General features: G+C 35.9%; 1 protein-coding gene across 1 annotated transcript in view; it reads right to left on the bottom strand.

Moving 5' to 3' along the window:
* Positions 1-1,469: 1,469 nt before the first annotated feature.
* REPTOR-BP (REPTOR-binding partner) overlaps positions 1,470-20,459 on the bottom strand; it is a 56,884-nt gene continuing 37,894 nt past the window's right edge. Inside the window, exons 2-3 of the mRNA XM_090391319.1 lie at positions 18,466-18,681; positions 1,470-1,798 (exon numbers count right to left, since the gene is read on the bottom strand). Coding sequence (XP_090247445.1) covers positions 1,688-1,798; positions 18,466-18,681 — 327 coding nt within the window. The 3' untranslated portion in view covers positions 1,470-1,687. The remainder of the gene's footprint in view (positions 1,799-18,465; positions 18,682-20,459) is intronic.

Genomic DNA, 20,459 nt, shown 5'->3' with positions numbered 1-20,459 from the left:
TCAAATTTGAGATCATGTACTTCAAGGACAATGGAGGTGTGAGTTTGCAAGACAACCTCCAACATGCATATTCCTGATAAGTTCGAGACTCATAGTACCATGTGTGATGTGCGCTGGACACTTTGGCCAACATTACCCAAGTAGTTCGGCATAATAATAAGTGTCTGGATGCTAATGGTAACTACTTTGAGCACCTCGTGTCAATGTAGAAGTCAAAGGTAACTTGTATTCATCCCTTGATGTCTGTATGAAGTTAGTATTACAATTTTTATACAGGTTTTTCTTTTCCTGAAGTGTGTACACATTTTTTTTGACAGACTCTGTATGTTTCTACATTCATGGAATGACAGTACAGGGCTGTTACCTAAAGAGTTAACAATTAAGACGTACAGCATTTGTTGGAAGCTGGAAGAAAGGAAAATTTATAAGCATAGAAAGTTGAAAAAAAAAAAAAAAAAAAAAAAAAAAAAAAAAAAACAAGAACAAGAAAAAAAAACAGAGTCCCCCACCCACAAAAAAAGCGTGCAGTGGAAAAATTGGCAGAAGTTATATATGTTAATGTTAATAAGGCAATTTTTGTTTGTGAGAAAATAGATTCCAATAAGGATTTATTTTTATTATTTATTTTATGTGTTGTTATTCATCTACAAAAGATTATTAGTAAGCCTATAATACATTTGTATTGTGGATGGGCTAAGAATTTTTTATCAATTATATTTTTTTTTATGTAATTTTTTTCATTTATTTTTTTACATAGTCTGGAAACCCTGTTCTAGAGATCAAACATGGAAAATTTTCAAGCCACTTTAGTCCTCCAAGAAGTGGATGGTGATCTCACACCTAAGATTAATAAAGCAGAAGAATAATGCAAGCTGCAAATGCTTGTTACAGTGAAATTTATGCAGAAAAGAAGGGGAAAACAAAACCTGGACAGACTAAGTTAAACGTAAAGCACAAAGTATTAAAGAAGCCAAATTCTGCTGTCATGTCTTCTTCTGAAGATGAGCCATTCTCAGAATGCGCGGTCGCAATCAGTGAATTTGAATAATTGGTTGTTGATGAACTAGCCTCTCCTGATGAATTGTTCAATTAATAAAGTAGCAGCTTTGAAGAAATACACTTCCTCCGTGTAAAATTTCCATCTGATTATTTTACTAGTAAATGAAGAGAAGCACTATACACTCAAGTTTCATTATTTGTTACAGTACAGTGCTGTATACACAAAAATTTGTAATAATTTGTACATGCTATTTATTTCACTATAAACAAAGGGTAAAATTAGTTTTAAAATTTGTAAATTTTACATGTATCATACATGATACATGTAAAATTTACAAGTGACTTCATTGACTTGTTAATGTCTTTCAAGAATGGATTTAATAATAAACTACTGAAATCCTGAACGTTTTCAAGAATAAAAAATATAAAGATGGGAGACCACATTTTATATATAAGGTCACTTTCACCAATTATCAGAAGACTATTTTAATTTCAACACATATATTACAGCAGAGCATGCCAGTGAATGGTTAAATCACAATAAATTACAAGCAGGGGATAAATTAATAATTTTCATTTTACATATCAAGCAAATTAAAATCAATCCACAATTTCTTTGAAATGAAAAAGAATTTACATGATACTGAAATAACTGCAGTAACTCAGGTGAAAATATAATTATTCTAAATCATTTCCACTTTTGGCCTTCTTTGACAGTTTTCTTCTTTTCCTCTTCAATCATCTTTTGAGCTTCATCTGGAATATGCCCATTATCAAGTTCTTTACTCCATTGTTTATACTGAAAAACATTTCATTCTTCATTTACATTCTCTACTTTTTTAAAATTTAAGATTTAACATTTGAAAGAACATGAATGATTTATTAATAATGACATTCAAATTATTAGTACAGGCTGGAATTAGAGCTAAAAAAATTAAGACAATGAGAACAGTAGGTCTCATTGTCTTAGTTTTGCCTTGTCTTCAGCTAAAACGCCATTATACAAGTTTCATGCAACCAAGATAGGATTAAGCTAGGTCTTTCTGATTAAAGGGCAAATGTTACATCATTCTTGTTACTGCTATGGAGGTGCTCCTTTGAATTAAATATTATTCAACATGATTAAACAAGAGTAAAAATATTCAGCATACCACACTCATGAATAATACAAGGATTACATTTTGCAAATTTAATTTATTCAAGAGCTAATTTCCCAAAGGAAGTAATGCCATAAATAAATTTTTTAAAAAAATGCAAATACTGTTATCAAAATGGAATCTTCCATAGAATAAAAATACTTAATCCTAAACTCGTGTCATTGATTTGAAGGTGATTATCTTCAAATACTGGTATGGTCTTTGACAAATGAAACTTGTTATACATGTCAATATCACATGGAATAAGTTGAACTGAACATCTGACTGATAAAAATCTTTATCAATGTTAAAAGAATACTGCTTCTGAAATATTCTGCTATTGCCATGCTTATTAAACTGATGCATATATATTTTTGTAAAAATGAAACTAATTTATATTCTTATTATAAATATGGTGTTTTTTTGCTTGCCTGCAACTCTAAAAGTTTATTCAAGTGTCTTCAGACAGAGCAACTCAACTTGTCTGTACAGAGTGATGCTGCTGTCAGAAGAAGGGATATGATACATAAATATTCAAAAGTGACCATAGATTAAGACTGTCTTTTAAAGAACACTTCTCTATAATTAGAAAACTCCTGATGGTTCTCCCTTCTGTTAAATGGCAGTCTTCATCCATGGTCCTAGGTTGTCAAAAATGATCAATTCTCACTCAACAAGAACAAAATTCAGAAATAATCAATTTAGTTTAATCCTTTATCTTCAAGTGTAAGCAAACAAAGTTTGTGCCTGAAAATATCTTCAGGACTGAGGTAAGGTGGTACATCCCTTGGCAACACGTAACAAAGGTGGACCAAGCTCTCATCACTCCTTGTCTCAGTATCTCCCATAATGCAAAGCACATCTCCTTGCAGACATGTATAATGCTATGCATTAAGAGAAGGCCACTACCCAGACCGGTTTCGACTTTTATTGAGGTCTCATCAGTGGGAGGCAGACCCAGAGTGGTGATACTAAGGCAGAAGTCATATTTACCTATACGAGTTGCCAACCGGTGTACAACCTTGGCTCTCTCTCGTTTTTGCAAATCCAGAGTAATTTAATAATAAGGTGGTACACCGGTTGGCAACTCGCATAGGTAAATATGACCTCTCCATTACTTCTGCCTTAGTATCACCACTCTGTCTGCCTCCGACTGATGAGACCTCAATAAAGGTCGAAACCGGTCTGGGTAGTGGCCCTTCCCTTAATGCATAGCATTATACATGTCCACAAGGAGATGTGTTTTGCATTATGGGAGATACTGAGACAAGGAGTGATGAGAGCTTGGTCCACCTTTGCTACGAGTTGCCAAGGGATGTACCATCTTACCTCAGTCCTGAAGATATTTTCAGACACAAACTTTGTTTGCTTACACTTGAAGATAAAGGATTAAACTAAATTGATTATTTCTGAATTTTGTTCTTGACAAACTTCTCAAATACTCTGAGAGTAACTCCTGACATGCTGATTAGGAGTTACTCTCAGCTGGTAATTTGCTACACCAGTCTTGGAACCTCTTTTATGCAATGGAACTATTTTCCCCTTCTTTCCACCCCCCGAGGACTAACCCAAAGTCGAGACTTAGATTAAACAATATGATCAAGGGCAATGACAATTCCCTTGCAGCTTCACGTAAAACTCAAGCTGGTATACCACCCTATCCCAGAGCTGTATTCACAATAAGGTTCAGTAATATGCCATGCACTTCCATTTCATTTACCTTAGTTCCCATATCTGCCTTTGGCTCTCTTGTTTTGCAATCTCACCACCTGGATGACACATACTTGCAAAGTGTTCAAATAGTAATTCTATTTTGCCTGATGATTTAGTTACCTCCCTACCATTAGCATTCATTTAAATCATTTTGCCATAAACGTTGTTCCTTTTACTTGCAACATACCGAAAGAACTCTTTGGGATTATCTTTAGTCTGCATTGCTAACTTCCTTTCATAATCTGCTTTTGCCTTTCTTACCACACTAGTTACCTTCCTGGCCTGTGCCTTGCACTGTTCATGTGCCTGCTGGTCACCTTTCTCTTTAAATTCTTCCACAATTCTTTTTTTTTTTTTTTTTGCAGCTCCAGCTTAATAGTGATATTCATCCATTTAACTCCCACTTGATCTATGCTCCTGACTCTAGATTTGCATCTGCCATTATCTCCATCAAACACTCCTTTACCACTCTCCATGTATACTAACATTCAGCCATTTCAGTTTTACATGCCATGGCACTGATCCAAGCAATCTTCTAATCTTGTCATACTTACCAGCCTTGTAATTCCACATATACCCCGTCTTAACTGAAAATTCCACACATTTAGCCACCTCCCAGGTCAACAAGACCATATCATCACTCTTACCAATTGGTGGCAACATGATCATAATCGTTATATACAAATTCTCAGATGCAATTACCAGATCAAGCACTCTCGAACTCTAGTATATTCCAACACATGCTATCTCAGGTAATTATTCCTTAGTAACTGAATAAATTCCATTTCCTTTCTCCCATATGTCCACTCCTTCTTCATTTATTATACTATCACATGAAAAAGTTACATCTTACTAACTACCTATCAACAATTATCCTCCAAATTAATCTGTTATCTGCCAAGATTCTATATTAGATCTTATATTTCAGCCTCTAAAGCACTTCTTACTGTATCAATCCATCTAGCTCTTGGTCTTAGGCTGAGTATTTTTTCTGCCATTCTGTTTAAGTGACCATAACATCTGTGGCTGGCTGTTCATACACTCCTGAATGCTAACGACATTAAGTTCTTTCATAATATTCTTATTTTTAATGATAGTGCCATCAATGCCACGTTTCTCAAACTCCTCCCATAGCTGTAGTCTCCAGTCTTTGATCAAATGTTGTATTTCTAATAAAGCATTCAGACACATGAGTTAAAACTGCTTTGAACAGCGTCTTGTATACAACTAGTATAGTGTTTTGACTAATTTCTCTTATTCCATATAAATTTATTCAGTTGATTTCCTACCATACCAGGTTTGCTGTTTATTTCCATATTTAATTTGCAAATCACAGCTGATGTTTTTAATGTTTCTGCCTATTTTCATACCAAATTTATTACAACAGTTATTCAGTTTACTTGGGGTATCTTGCAGACTTGTACTGGATTTATTTAGAAGTATAATGTAAAAAAGTGATATTAACATCTTCAATTTGATATTAGGTTTAATATCGCTTTCTTTCATGATGTGATCCATATACGAGGTGTGGCTATTAAATACCGAGACAAGGTGCGGTTGCACCGTGAATGACCTTGAAGGTTCTAGAAGCAGTTGAGATAAGCATTGTTTGCGGTCACTCGTAGTTAGTCTGTAGGCAGTTATAAAAGAAACGTGTGAAGTCGCTCGGAATAATGTCTAATGTCAAAGTTGAGCAGTGCATTAATCTCAAATTCCTTGTGAAATTGAAGAAATTGCCGACCAAGTGTTTGAAACTGTTGCAGGAGGTATACGGTGATAATGTAATGTCACATGGGCGAACGTTTGAATGGCACAAAGCTTTGCTGAAGGTCGAGAAAACGTGAAGATGACAAACGACTGGGTCGCCCTGTCATGGCAGCAACCGAACAAAACGTTGGAAAATTAATGAAATTGCCCACAACGATTGCCGATAAAGCATTCAGATGATAGCTGACATTGATAAGGAGACAACAAATTTTGCATGAGCAATTGAACATGAACAAAGTCTGCGCCAAAATGGTTCCTAAAAACTTGTCAGGAGCAAACAGACGTCCGGAAACAAATTTGCACTGACATCATGGAACGGCTGACAGCAGAACTGAACTTGCAGGAGAAGATCATCATATGTGATGAGACATGGATTTTCCAGTACAATTCAGATACAAAGAGACAATTAATGCACTGGAAAACTTCTACATCACCAAGAACGAGCAAGTTAAAACTAAACACAATGCTGATTTTTTTTTTTTTTTTTTTTTTTTTTAATCAATGGCATGGTAATGGTTGAATGAGTACCAGAGGGTCAGACAATTAGCCAACATTATTACCTTGAGATTCTGGCCAAGAGAACGAGCAAGGAAGAAGAGACCCATCTGTGAAAGAACAATGCTCCAGTCCACAGTGCAGTGTCTGCAAAGCAGTATCTGGCTGATAAGATGATCCCAGTGTTGGACCACTCACCTTACTTGCCGGACTTAGCTCTATGAGACCTTTACCTTTTTCCAAAGTTGAAATCCGCATTGAAGAGCACCCATTTTCAGTCAGTGGATGAGTAAAGAAGAAAATGGCAGCATTACTGAAGCAGATAACACCTGATGACTTGTACTATTGCTTCCAACAATGGAAAATTCGTATGCAACAGTGTATAGATAGAGGAAGGGAGTATGTTGAAGGGGATAACTATTAAGTTATACAATTGTAATAATAAACCATATTTTTGCAACCAGTCTTGTTATTTAATAGACACACCACATAGATGATGAATAACAGTGGAGATAACATGCACTCATCACACGTTATCTCCACTGTTATTCAGACGTACAGGAAGATGTACAAACATCTTCCTGTACGTCTTTCAAATTCTAACTGCTGACTTACAACTCAAATAGAGATAAAAGTATTGTTTGATGTAATGTCCCATTTATACCGTATAACTGAAGCATTTCAAACAACTTTCCCCTTGATATCTTGTCATTTATTATTATTTATAAAATTTAAAACCTAACAAGTGAAAGATCATACTATGATATTTAAACAAAGAAATATCTAAGGATCCTTAATTTTGCACTTCATTGGTGCTGTTTTGGGATAATAGCCGAAGCAAGCAAAGGTCACGAGGCTAGTCTATTGAGTTTGTTAATTAACTGCATGTATTCATCTGGCTGATCTGCCTGTTTCACAGAATGGTCCTCCCACCATCCTATGAGCTAATTCACCTCCACTGAAAAGCATATAAAGGTTTCTGAAGTCCTGGGTAGGACGTGAAACCAGGCATTCTACTGTACTAAATATACCAGGGCTGCATACACAGAAAACTGCGCACACAGAGGGCACCATTGTGTTTATGAGTGTCACTTAAGGGTCAAAGCCAAATAACTGAGAGGGAAACCTGAATATCACTTTTCAGAAGGTGGAGAATCAACTGGGGTTTCTGACCTAATGCCCAATTCTCACTTTCACATGATGCACCCTGTTAGGTAGATATCTATTGGATATTGAATGAATGAGGATGGGTTGGCAATATTGGACTTAATCAACCGAATTGTACTTTTTAGGGGCTTAAACCACAAATGCATATGATGGGACAACATGATGAGATTTCATTTGGCTGTGGTGTTGTCGGGTTAAACAAGGTCACCACTGTTATCAAGGAACCAGGGCGAACAGTGAAAAGTCAGCTACTGGAACATGGTCTAACTCAACATCTAGAAGAAGAAGAAAAATAAACCCAATATCAGAAGAACCGAAGAAAGGAACCATCAGTAGGAGTATTAATGGAAAGGAAGTTGAACTTGCAGAAGAATTGGAAACGTATCGCATGGACATAATTGGCATTACTGAGACAAAAACACGCAAGCTCTTACTAAATAATAAGCACAGGATGTTATTTCCAGGCAATAATGATCAAGGAAATTAAGGAATAGTAATAAACACCAAACACGAAGATAAACTTCTTGATTGGAAGGGTTTCAAGTAGTTATGCAGGCAAACTTCAAAATGGGGAAATGAACAATGAAACTTATTTGTGCCTATGGATCTGAGAAGGTTCTTCTAAGGTAGAGGTAGAGAAATTTTTCAGTCATTAGAACAGGCAGCTGACATTAAGAAAATGGAAAAAGTGGTCCTTGTCGGAGAGATCCGAACAGCAAAGTAGGAAATGAATCCCACCAGGCATATAGGAATATTTTGTGAAAATTTGGAGAAAAGAGCAAAGCTAATAATAATGGTAAGTATTTACTGGACTTCTGCTCAGGACACTGACTAATCATTCCTAATACTACATTTCAAAATAAAGACGTGCACAAGTTCACACAGAGAGCAGACATAAGAAAAGCTTTACTGATTGTCATTGTTGATAGTGATATCATAATGCTGGTTTAGGATACAAGAGTATATAGAGGATTCGAAATTGGAAGTAACCATTACTCAGTACTAAGCAGAATAAAAATGGTCATCATACTGAAAAAGAAGAGCAATAGTAAGAGTTTTAAAGAAAAATAAAGTTGAACAGCTTTTACAGATAAATTGTAGACTCAACTATACAAACATGAAACAAATTGAAAACAAGAACCAAACCTTAGAGTCTCAGTGGCAAACTCTGAAGAAGACATTGATTGATTCAGCTGGGGAGGAATGTGGTGAAGTTTGTCTGCAAGGATAGAAAAATAAGAACACCATGATTGTTAATTCACTTAAGGAAATCAACGTACAGTAGAATATAAATGAAATTAAACTTTAATATATATTTCCAATATTTCTGCAATGTCACGTTGCCATTTTCAAGGGAACTTACAATAAAGACGTGTGCATGCAGGTACACTACATACGGTAAATGAGGAAGAAACGAAGAAGCTATCATTTCTCCTAAAAGTCCTGATGGTTGGGGCTGAAGGTCTCCTGATGTAAGTCTACCAAATTTGGAGCAGTCTCATGCAACCAAATTTGTTGAGGTTTGGCATGTTTCTTAGGGCAGAGGCTGATTCTATGAAAAGTCTTTCAAATTTGAACTTGCTAAGGTGAATTATTGTGGCTTGCTTCCACCGTATTCTATGGCGCGTATCCAGAGCATGCTCTGCAAGACCAGAGTGGCTATACTGGTGAAAACGGATGCAGTCCTTGTGTTCTGAAATTCTGATATTTGCTGTCCTGCCTGTTTGGCCAAAGTAGGACAGCTTACAGCTGCAAGGGGACCTGGTATACACCAGGTAGGTCTAGGGGAAGTGGGGAAATTTTCAAGAGGAATGCAAAAGGAAGTACGTATCAATACTTGAAGTAAAAAAAGCCATCAAAATACGGGGTCGAAATATCAAGAAATTAAAAAAGAGCTCGATTTCCGAACCAAAATTTCTAACTGACACTATAGTCAACCTTTCTTCAATTACGTTGAAGCCTGCAGCACTCATCGTGCTTTCACGTGGCCACAACTTCGCTATTGCTCCCAGAAAAATACCATCAGAGGATATAATGATCCAGATTGAACGCAGGATCTGTCACCTTCCAAACCACATCGCCAACAATATTAGACTGGATGTAGCTTGTGTTCTCATCAAAGCAAGACCACCAAAAGCAACATATCCAATAGTGAATTTAAAGCTCTACAGGAAATGAGGAATAATAAAGAATTAGTTATCACCAAAGCGGATAAGGGAAACGCCACCGTAGTACTCAACCGAATGGACTACACAGGTAAGCTTAATGTTCTATTATTAGATCGGGCTACTTACCTCCCTATTGAATACAAGCCCACCAATTCACAAATTAGAAAATTTCACAGGCTCCTTAAGAAGGTCACATCTTGGCCCGTGGAAGTTACTGACAAATTAAAACCATTTAACTCTATATCCCCCCCCCCGTATATATGGACTCCCAAAAGTACATAAAGAAAATGTGCCATTATGTCCCATAGTGGATGGCAATGATTCCCCCACATACAAATTAGCTAAACATTTAGGCAAAGCACTCTCACACACAAAAAACTCAGCCCACTTCAAAGCCAGCAGCATAGAAACCTTACACTCCAACATACTGACATAATGGTCAGTTTTGACATCTCCTCCTTATTCACAAATGTCCTACTCAAGGAAACCTTAGAGCTAATCCAAGCTAAATTTCCTCCCGAATATCTCAGAGAAATTGCCCCCTTTTCAGTTCACAATGAACTTAGGCTATTTCGTTAGGCAGAGAAAATTCTACTAACAAATAGAGGAGACAGCCATGGGTTCACCACTCTCCCCACCCTTGGCCAACTTCTTTATGGAGACTTTTGAAGAGAAAGCCTTAAACTCTGCCCCACAAAAACCAACCGTATGGCTTTGCTACATTGATGATATGTTTGCTATTTGGCCACATGGCTCTGATACATTCCTCTCTTTCTTAACACACTTAAACAACCAACACCCCAGAATCAAGTTCACCCTGGAAAAAGAGGAAAACAACAGCCTCCCTTTCCTAGACACACTACTCACCTGCCAGCCTGATGGAAGCTTCGTTTTCTCTGTTTATAGAAAACCCACCCATACAGGCAGATACATTCACCAACAATATCCCCCCCCCATCTCATAGCAATATGGAGTTATTAAGACATTATACAACAGGGTTAAACTAATCTGTTCAAATGACAATGCCCTAACCACTGAGCTCAATCACATCCTCAATGCTTTCTCAGCCATGGCTACCCCCTTCCCAAAAAAAAAATATTAAAACCAGTAAACCACAACCTTCCCCCACTTCACAACAAGGATTACTCTAAATCCATCGACATGCCCTACATCCGAGGCACCTCAGAAAAAATTACCAAAATCTTAAAAAAATATGACTTGACCTTTGTTACAGACCATATAGAAAATTGGCATCCCTTATCTGCTCCACTAAAGACCTACCTGGTGTATACCAGGTCCCTTGCAGCTGTCCTACTTTGGCCAAACAGGCAGGACATCGAATATCAGAACACAAGGACTACATCCATTTTTACCAGTATAGCCACTCTGGTCTTGAAGACCATGCTCTAGATACACACCGCAGAATATGCTGAAGAAAGCCACAATAATACATTGTAGCAAGTTCAAATTTGGAAGACTTTTCATGGAATCAGCCTCAGCCCTAAGAAACATGCCAAACCTCAACAAATTTGATTGCATGAGACTGCTCCAAATTTGGGAGACTTACATCAGGAGACCTTCAGCCCAACATGGCCAAGAATACCCATATAGCCCGTTAAGGGGCACCATCAGGATTTTAGGAGAAATGATCACTTTGTCCCCATTTACTATATGCAGTAAAAATTGTAAGTTCCTTTGAAAATGGCAATGCGATTGCCATTTTCAATCTTAATATATATTGCCAAAATATTGGAAATATATATTAAAGTTTAATTTAATTTATATTCTAGTGTATGTTGATTTACTTAATTGAACTGATAATCATGTATACCAACGTATAAGCCTTTCTACGAGAATTAAGAACATCATGTTGGACGCAAGAAGTTAAGATGCAGTCTTGAAAAGAAGAAAGCATACAAAAAGTTCCTAGCAAATAAGTCAGCAGACACCCTAAAAGAATACAGAGAAAAATGTAAGTTAACTAAGCTAGCTGTAAAAGTAACTAAACAAAAGTCATGGAGAAGACCTTGGAGTATGGAAAATAAATATCAGGAAGGTGGCAAAATGTTTTGGAGGCTATTGAAGAAGCTTAGAAATGGAGTCAAGTGTAATGTGAAAGGAATAAAAGATGATAAATGTGACATGAAAACTGCAGATAAGGTTATTCTAAATGTTTAGAGTAATTACTTTGAAAGACTTAAATGAACCAAACAGTGACAGAATTGCACTAGAAAATTTTCAGGAGGAATGCAAAAGGAAGTAGATGATATCTGACCAGAAATGCTTAAGCATGGAGACAAAATTTTTACAGTGACTAACTGCATAATTCAGAGGGCCTGGACAGAAGGTCGAATTTCCAATGATTGGAGTAGAGCTCTCATAATACTCATCTATAAAAAAAAAGGGAATAAACCTGAATGTGGGAATTACAGAGGAATTTCTCTACTAAGTGTTTGAGGTAAGATTTATGAAATGCTTGAAATTGTACTAGAAAAAAAGTCTAGTACAATTAATAAGTCTGGGTTCAGGCCAAATAAAGGTTGTTGTGAAGATCAGATTTTCATTTCAAGAAATCATGGGAATATGTCAAGTATTTGTACTTAAGTTTTGTAGATCTGGAAAAGGCATATTACAAGGTTCTCAAAGAAAAGCTTTTCAAAACACTACAATTATATGGGGTTAACAGAACATTATAAAGGGCAATACATAGTCTATATTTAAGATGTCAGCCAGCAGTTAGAACTGAAAGAAATACAGGAAGATGGCTTGATGTAAAATCAGAGGTAAGATAAGGATGGACATTATGAAAGAAAGTGGCACAGACCTGATATTAGAATTGGAAATGTCAAACTTAGCTCTTTGCTTTATGCAGATGATGTACTCCTAAACACATCTAGTGAAAGTGTCCAGGATTCTCTAACTAAATTGAATAACAGCTCTAACAAATTCGGCATGAAAATCAGCAATAAAAAAGACCAAAACTATGAAAATAGGCATAACATAGAAAACTTCAGCTGGATTCCGAATGGAGTTCCTATAGAACAAGTAAAATATTTCAGCTATTTAGGCATAGTTTTTAGTGAAGATGGCAGATTACATTTGGAAATAAACAGAATAAGTAAAGTTAGTATGATGGGTAGCCAGCTGAATAAATTTACATGGAATAACAGTAAAATTAGCCAAAACACCAAATAGCAGTATACAAGACAGTGTTCAAACAAGTTTTAAGTTATGGTTCTGAGAGTTGTAAAGCACTTGATCAAAGATGTAAGTATCTCATATCCCACAGATATGAGAGTTCTGAGAAAAATTATGGGAGGGAACCGATGACACAATAGTAGAATCATTAAAAAATGAGGATATTAGAAAGGAACATGATAATATTAGCATTGAAGAATGTGTCCGGAGAGTTAATCTTAGGTGATGTAGCCACTTTAATAAAATGGGTGAGGAAAAGTTATTTGATGCGAAGAAGGCAGGAAAGAGACCCAGAGGAAGACCAATGTCTAAGTGGATTAATTCAGTCAGAAGCCATAGAAGAATGAAATGTTATAGTTAACAATATTGGAGTGCTCACAAGTGATGGACTAACTTAGAGGAAATTTGTGAATAGTAAATTAATAATAATGTAGACTTAATCAGTAGTGTTGTCATAGTCACCTGAACACCCCTTGTGAGTACATATCAGTAAACCGATAATGATGAAAACCAATTATTAAAATCAAAACATGGAAATAAATTATCTACAAATTTTTTAAAGAAGTAAGTTATGTACTTGTGCAAGGTTTTTTTTCTTTCTTTAATTTTGTATCAAATGCTTTTGAAATGTCATGATCAATCACATGAGTGCCTCCAAACATTTTTCATTCCTATAGCTTGAGTGGTAAAGCTAAGTGTTGGTCACTGATTGTTTCATTGACCAACACTTGGGTGGTGAAGACTGTTGATATTACTCCATTATTTTTATTTTTTATAGCAATGGAATAATAATTTGATGGCTGTGTCAAAAGTGCATTGTATTGTTAAAAACATCCAATAAAATCACATGAGGGGCTTCACCTAAACAATATTCTTAAAATAAGATGCAAAATAATAATTAGTTTCTAGGTCTTAGAAAAGCTAGAAGAAAAAAAAAAAAAAGTATTGTAAGATAAATACTGAAATTTTCATAATGATTCACAGGTGTTTTTACACTTCCAAAGGAATTAAAATGAATTAATACCTCAGCCTAAGCTGATATAAGTTTGACAGAAGATACCCTAGTACAGTCCATGCAAAGCTATAGCTAAAGTCTTCCAATTCTTTGAAAAAAAAAATAAAAAAATAACAATGTCCACAGTAGGCTTTTACATTTATTTCATGTGAGATATTGGCTTTTATCAGCTGTCAAAAGTTTTGTTTTGATGCATGTATATAATGACTACTACTGCAGTAGTGTGAAGTTGTTGCACTCTGGAAAAAAGGTTACTATTATTTGAAATAAGTGAACAGCTAAGTTTTAAAAAAGTAAGTACACTAAAAATTTAAAATTAATCACAAAGTGCAGGCAGTCCTCGGTTTATGATGGTTCAATTTATGCCAGTTGCCTGCACATGCTTTCTTACTGTAGTGTGTTTGACTGAGAAACGATGCTAGCAGGCACTCTACTGTTTATCGAGTTACTACGACGTATATGTATCAAATCTAGTTTTAATGTTAAATCTACCTAATTGTCCTATTTAATTTTTTTACGTACATACATATTCAAATTGATAAAGTATGTAATTACATACCATGTCTGATAATAGAAGTGCAGAAAAATTAGCAGAACTTGGTGTTAAGGAGAGGAAATCAATCACACTTGAAAAGAAGATGGAGTTGATTCGAAGAATGGAAGATGGGCAGACACGTGCTAATATCTGTAGAATTATGAATTTACCTCAATCGACTGTTACTACAATTATGAAAAATGCAGATAGAATAAAACAGTCTGTGCAACAATCTACGGCAACACTAAATGCAAAACATGTACGTTATAGCAGGGGTAAACTTCATGAAAAAATGGAAAAATTATTATCATTATGGATGGATGACTTGAATCAGAAAAACATTCCTCTGACGCAGGCTGTTATAACTGAGAAAGCAAAAACAATTTTTGAGGATCTTAAAAAGACAGATGGAGGTGAAGAAACATTTTTAGAAAGCAAAGGTTGGTTCATGAGATTTAAATATTGAAATAAGTGCCACAGTGTCAAATTATGCGGTGAAGCAGCAAGTGCAGATGTTGCAGCAGCAGCTGCTTTTCCTAAAGAATTTCAAGACTGTGTAGAACAAGGAAGTTATCCTCCTGATCTCATTTTTAATGTTGATGAGACTGGCTCTACTGGAAAAAATTGCCATAACGCACCTTCATTTCCTGTGAAGAACGTTCTGCTCCAGGTTTTAAAGCTGCAAAAGATAGACTTACGCTTTTGTTGGGTGCAAATGTCTCCGAAACTTTGAAGCTTAAACCAATGTTGGTGTACCATTCACAGACACCAAGTGCCTTCAAGGGTCTAAAAGCCATCCTGTCTGTCTATTAAAAATGGAACAAGAAAGCTTGGGTTACACAAAACGTTTTTATACATTGGTACACAAATTATTTTTGTCCAACCGTGCTGCTTCACTTCTGTAAAGAAAATGATTTGACAGCCAAGGCATTGCTTCTCTTGGATAATGCCCCTGGACATCCTCAAAACCTTGCTGAAGTAAGAACACCATCGGATGTCAAGGTTGTTTACATGCCCCCAAATCTAAAAATCAAAAACCTCCATATAACATTTATGGAAATGGTAAGTCTTGGACACGTCAGGAAAAACTATTAAAGACCATTGGCAGTCATTCGATATTTTGAGAGGCATTAACAACATCTTGGCAGCTTGGAACGACGTGCCAGCAAAGTGTTTAAAAGGAGCACGGCGAAAATTTCTTCCAGCATTTATGCACGACTTCAAGCAAGAGGAGAATGCTATTGAAGATGTTACTAAGCTTGCACGAGAGGTGGGATTGTACGATATTACAGCTGAAGATGTGACAGAAGTCTTAGAGAGCCATGATAAATCACTTTCCAATGAAGACTTAAAAGAATCAGCCAAACAATTAAGTCAACATCCAAAGGAGGAGAAAGAAAACGAAGAAGGTCCTCTGAGAGATATGAAAACAGCTGATTTATAGCGTATCCTTGCAAGCATAGAGACATTGACTGATGAACTCTGTGAAATGGACCACGATTGGGAACAGAGTGCGAACGTAAAAAGGAATGTAATCGCATCTATTCGACCTTACACTGAACTCCTTAAAAAAAGAAAAACTAGGCAGTTAACACTGGATACTTTTTTAAAAAAAATGCAGGTGATCCAAAACCAGGAACTTCAACATAGAAATATGTAATATCTTTTTGAAGTTTCATATTTTTTGTATATAATTTTGTTTTGTTTTCGTTATCAATAATTTTATTTTAACAAATATCTATGTATGTGTTATCAAAGCTTTAAATATAATAATGTTACACATATTTCATGTGCATATTTTTTTGACTGCTTGGAACATAACTTCATACCTCCCATTAAAATTGGGTTTGTTTTACACCGATTCAGTTTATGCCCGTTTTTTCAGGAACGGAACTGCAGCATAAGCTGAGGGCTGCCTGTACACTTCAAAAATGTTTCTTTGTCTTTGGCAAGAGATAAAAAAGGCTTCACACAAAATATAATCTATAAATGAATTCTCTCCCTTTTGTAGCATTATCAGTGGAATATGGCAAGGCATGTTTAACTAGATTCAGAAAATAAAATCAAAACTTCAACAACAAAAATTCAAAGATGTCAGAGCAGTTACTAGAATTAAGAGAGCAACAGGAACAGTAAATGAACACAATAGAATGGGATGAGGAAATTGTAAGTCAAAGTAAATCAAATCAAGGAGATTCCAAGTTTGTCATTTTCTAGCATGGTATATCAGATGTAACAAAGGCTCAATCTACTCACATGACTAAAGGAATTTTTCAACGTCTTGTTGTCAGTTCAGTAGTTGTGTTAGAAGAGTGACAATGATGGATGTCTGTAAGAGGTCACAATGCACATAATTTGTATTTAGGTCAAATGTAGGCGATGTGAATGTTTTAATCAGCAGTGGTACCTAATGAAAGAGGAGAGTGCCTTTACTGAAAGAGGATAGTTATAGATTAAGGGTGTGCAGTGAAGGGTGAAAGATTCACGGACATATCTTCCAAACAGAGAAGATCAAGTCCCTCAAGCCAAAAATAAATAAATACCCCCCCCCCCCCCGAAAAAAAAAAAAAAAACACCACTCAAGATTTCTTCTAGGTTTTATGCATTTTAAAAATGACAGCAAGATTATACATTAGCTGTTTGTGAAGCCTCTCACTACATCTACATAAAACAGTCTGCAGATCTGCTATACCTTTCACTAGGAAAAGTTCTGGATTGCCACAGTAGGGTTTTGTTCATTTATTTACTTTCAACTATTACTTACAAACAAAAGGATACAAGAATGGCACATCAGTGTGTGTGTGTGTGTAAGAGAAACAAAATTTGCATTTCAATAGTTGTAGCTTTGGGGGTGGACAGAGTGAAGGAAGCTGCTGTTTCGTACAGAGGAAGATGGAATAAAAGAGTAGGAAAATGTTGGTTCAATAAGTATAGCGGGGCAGATGGATGATGACCAGCATCTGTTCTTGTTCTTTCTTCTAAAACTGTAAGTAGGAAGGATGACAGAGGCCAATTCAGCAGAATATTAATCATGCAAGTATCTGGAAAAGAAACATAAGGAAGAAATGAATACTGTGTGTGAGAGGGACTGGAGTGATTCTGTGATAGAGGGTTATCAATGTATCTGAATGCCCTTTTCTGGACTGTATCAAACAATGGTAGTGAGGTTCTGGGTGCACCACTCAAATGTGTGAGCAGTATTCCATGTTTGGACAGATTTACAATTAATAGTGGTGGCAGTTAGGCAGATGAAAATTAGTGTCTTATGAAGAAAGGTGCACTAAGTTTTGTGATGGCTGCAGAAGATATAGCTAAAATGTGTTTTTGTCAGTAAAGGCTAGAGTATCTTGGTATGTTCTGAAGGATGTCACCAATGCTGCATGTAAAAAAAAGAAACTAAATGATTGCTTAAATAGCACTGTTTTATCTATGTACATATAACAATATGTGGTTAGCATGTCTGCTCTCCAGTCAAGAGGCTGTGGGTTCGAATCCTGCCATGGGCATGGACGTTTGTGATTGTCTGTGGAAAAAATAGTGGCGGCAGTCGGTGTTGATGTAGTTGCAGTCAATTGGTGGATTGTGAGTGGTGGAAGTAGAGTTGTAGAGTAGATGTCCTCCCTGGAGGTGACAAATAATAATAATAATAACAACAATTATTTAGGTTAACTGGCAAAAAGTATCAGACAAGTATTGACTATCTGATTTTCTTTTCTCACAGCACACAAACTCCACGATAACTGTAATACTCCAGAATGATATACTTCTGTATTTCATTTTGAATTTGGCCATCATATTCCAATATCTTCAAATTCACATGTACTAAAAATGTGCAATATAATGAGATTAATCTTTGTTTTGATTTTAAGAATGCTATATTTTTCATACCCTTGAACTAATTTGAACCTGCTGGAGGCTAAGAGCGATTTTCTTAGAAAAGACAATGCAGCAGTTTTCCACTTTCCTTTGCATTGCGCTCTTGACAAATATCAGTTACATCCCCACATAAAGTTGTCAAGCCAATAACTATATCAAACACACTGCACTTTTCCAGCTGTCTTCTCAGAAATATTTCCAACCGATGGAAATATTTAAAATATAAATATATAAAAAGAAAATTAAAACTATACTATGAGATCACCAGCAATTTTAGTGATTTCTTGTTTTTGGTATAATGTAATCAGCAGGTTAAATAATAAACACTGTTTATTATCATTACTTCTGAAATGACTACGCATTCTATAAACATAAACTGTATGCAAAAAAATTTACTATTTCCAGCTCCTTCCTTAACATGAGAACGGCTTTCTCTCGATGGGCAACCAGTTCTTCAAGATACTGATAACGAAGTTTTTTCCGAGCTCTGCATTCTCGTGCACTCTGGCGGCTTCTTTCCAACTTGATTTTCATGTCAACTTTTGCTGACTTCCTTCCTGGCTTACGCCCTTTCTTCCCTCCGTCTTTCCTTTCGTCCTTAACAGGACACTCCTAAAAATGGTAAATAACATTTAAAATAAAGAAAGAATATGTGATGACTAATTTCATTTTTTTTTACAATTACTTATTAAATCTTGAGTTCATCACTGTGTAACTGCTATATTTTTATGTTTCTATTTATTTATGATAGAATCCAATTGAGAACTTTTTAAGAATAACTATTGATAGCTAAGTTAATGGTTTTAGGAAAGATGACCAGCCTGGTAAGAATGGCAAAATCAGATTATGAGAAGACATTAGCTGAACAGGCAAAAGGAAATCTGAAAGAATTTTTTTGTTATGTGGCAATTAGGAAGAAGAATGACTATGGAAGGATAACTTTAATGAGTGCAGATGGTAGAGAGGTGACAGAAGCAAACAAAATTGTTGAGCTACTCAGTGACCATTTTGAAAGGGTATATCATCCAAGTGAAGATATTGTTATTGCAGAGGTAACAGGGACCGATGTGAGAACAAAGGTTGAAGAACTGGAGGTACTTGACATATTACAGAATTTGAATGCAAATACAGCTATAGGATGCATTTTATGAGAACGTGCAGGGGAACTGGCAATACCTTTGATTAGGCTGTTTAATTTGTCTCAGCTCAGACAAAAGTGCCGAGAGAGAGAGAGAGTCAAAGTAGGGCAAAATAATTCCTTTGCTTAAAGGAGGATCTAAGTCTGTGGTAGCAAATCATAGACCAATCTCAGGAGTGGTGGTAAAAGTACCGGAAAAGTTGGTCATAAAGAGAATTCAGGAATGGGTAGACTGTGTAAGATAAGAATATGATATTCTTATTCTAGGAGGGGTAGCATGGCTTTCTGAGGCCATAGTAATCTATATAATAGAGTGATAACTCAGTTGGATAAAGGGAATGGCTACACAATTACTATTATTACATGCCACCTCCAGGGAGTCCAAAGACTCATCGAGAGAGGACATCTACTATACAGCTCGCTATCTCCACCGCTCAATCCACCAACTACAGCAAACCGCATCATCTACACCAGTGGTTCCCAACCTTTTTCCACTTGTATACACCTTTTAAACCCATTCCTATAAATTGTACCCTTTGTTTTTAAATACTGACACTTTTGTTCAGTGCCTATCTTAATATAACACACTTACTTATACTCAGTCAATAACTGAACTAATAACACACCCAGGGCCGGCGGAAGCAGGCAATGCCGCCGGGCATGGTTCATAAGTTCAATTTTAAGAAACAAAATTTTTATTATAAAAACAAAAAATTCTTAGAATGACAATATTAAAATAAATAAGGCCGGATACATACACTGAATAAAAATTAAAAAAAATTGTATATTGCCGCCTCTTTGATCAGCCAGCTGTTTACAATTTAGCTTGCTAAATGTGAGCAGAATGTTGTGTCTACTGCAGTCTATCTAAAGTGAAACGGTGAACGGTTTTTATGTGCAGAAACGAATTTTCATACAAAACATTTGTTGCTAGTTAATCAGTCATATGGTGCGCATCTCAGTAGGCTACTGACAGTTGCACAGTGTGGACTATTATTTCGTCTCTGTGTCATGTTGTGTAAGAATTTCTTGTGGGTATAAAATAGAAATGCAATCAAAAATTTAAAAAAAGTTATCCGGTGCACAAAATTGTAAGCATCATGCTGCAAAAGAAGCAGATATTAAGAAACAAACTGGGGCTCTTAATAAATTTGTTAAAATATTCTGATGCAGATTGTAACCAACTCGATACATCAGAGTTCAAGAACCGTGCACATCATCCAGTTTGTATGAAAGTACTATTGCAACTATT

Source organism: Typopeltis vanoorti, chromosome 4 (genome assembly GCF_054136105.1).
Source record: "Typopeltis vanoorti isolate ZY-2024b chromosome 4, IOZ_Tvanoo_1.0, whole genome shotgun sequence".
Lineage (NCBI taxonomy): Eukaryota > Metazoa > Arthropoda > Arachnida > Uropygi > Thelyphonidae > Typopeltis > Typopeltis vanoorti.
Note: the sequence above shows the minus strand (reverse complement) of the source record. Positions and strands in the feature narration are given on the sequence as shown.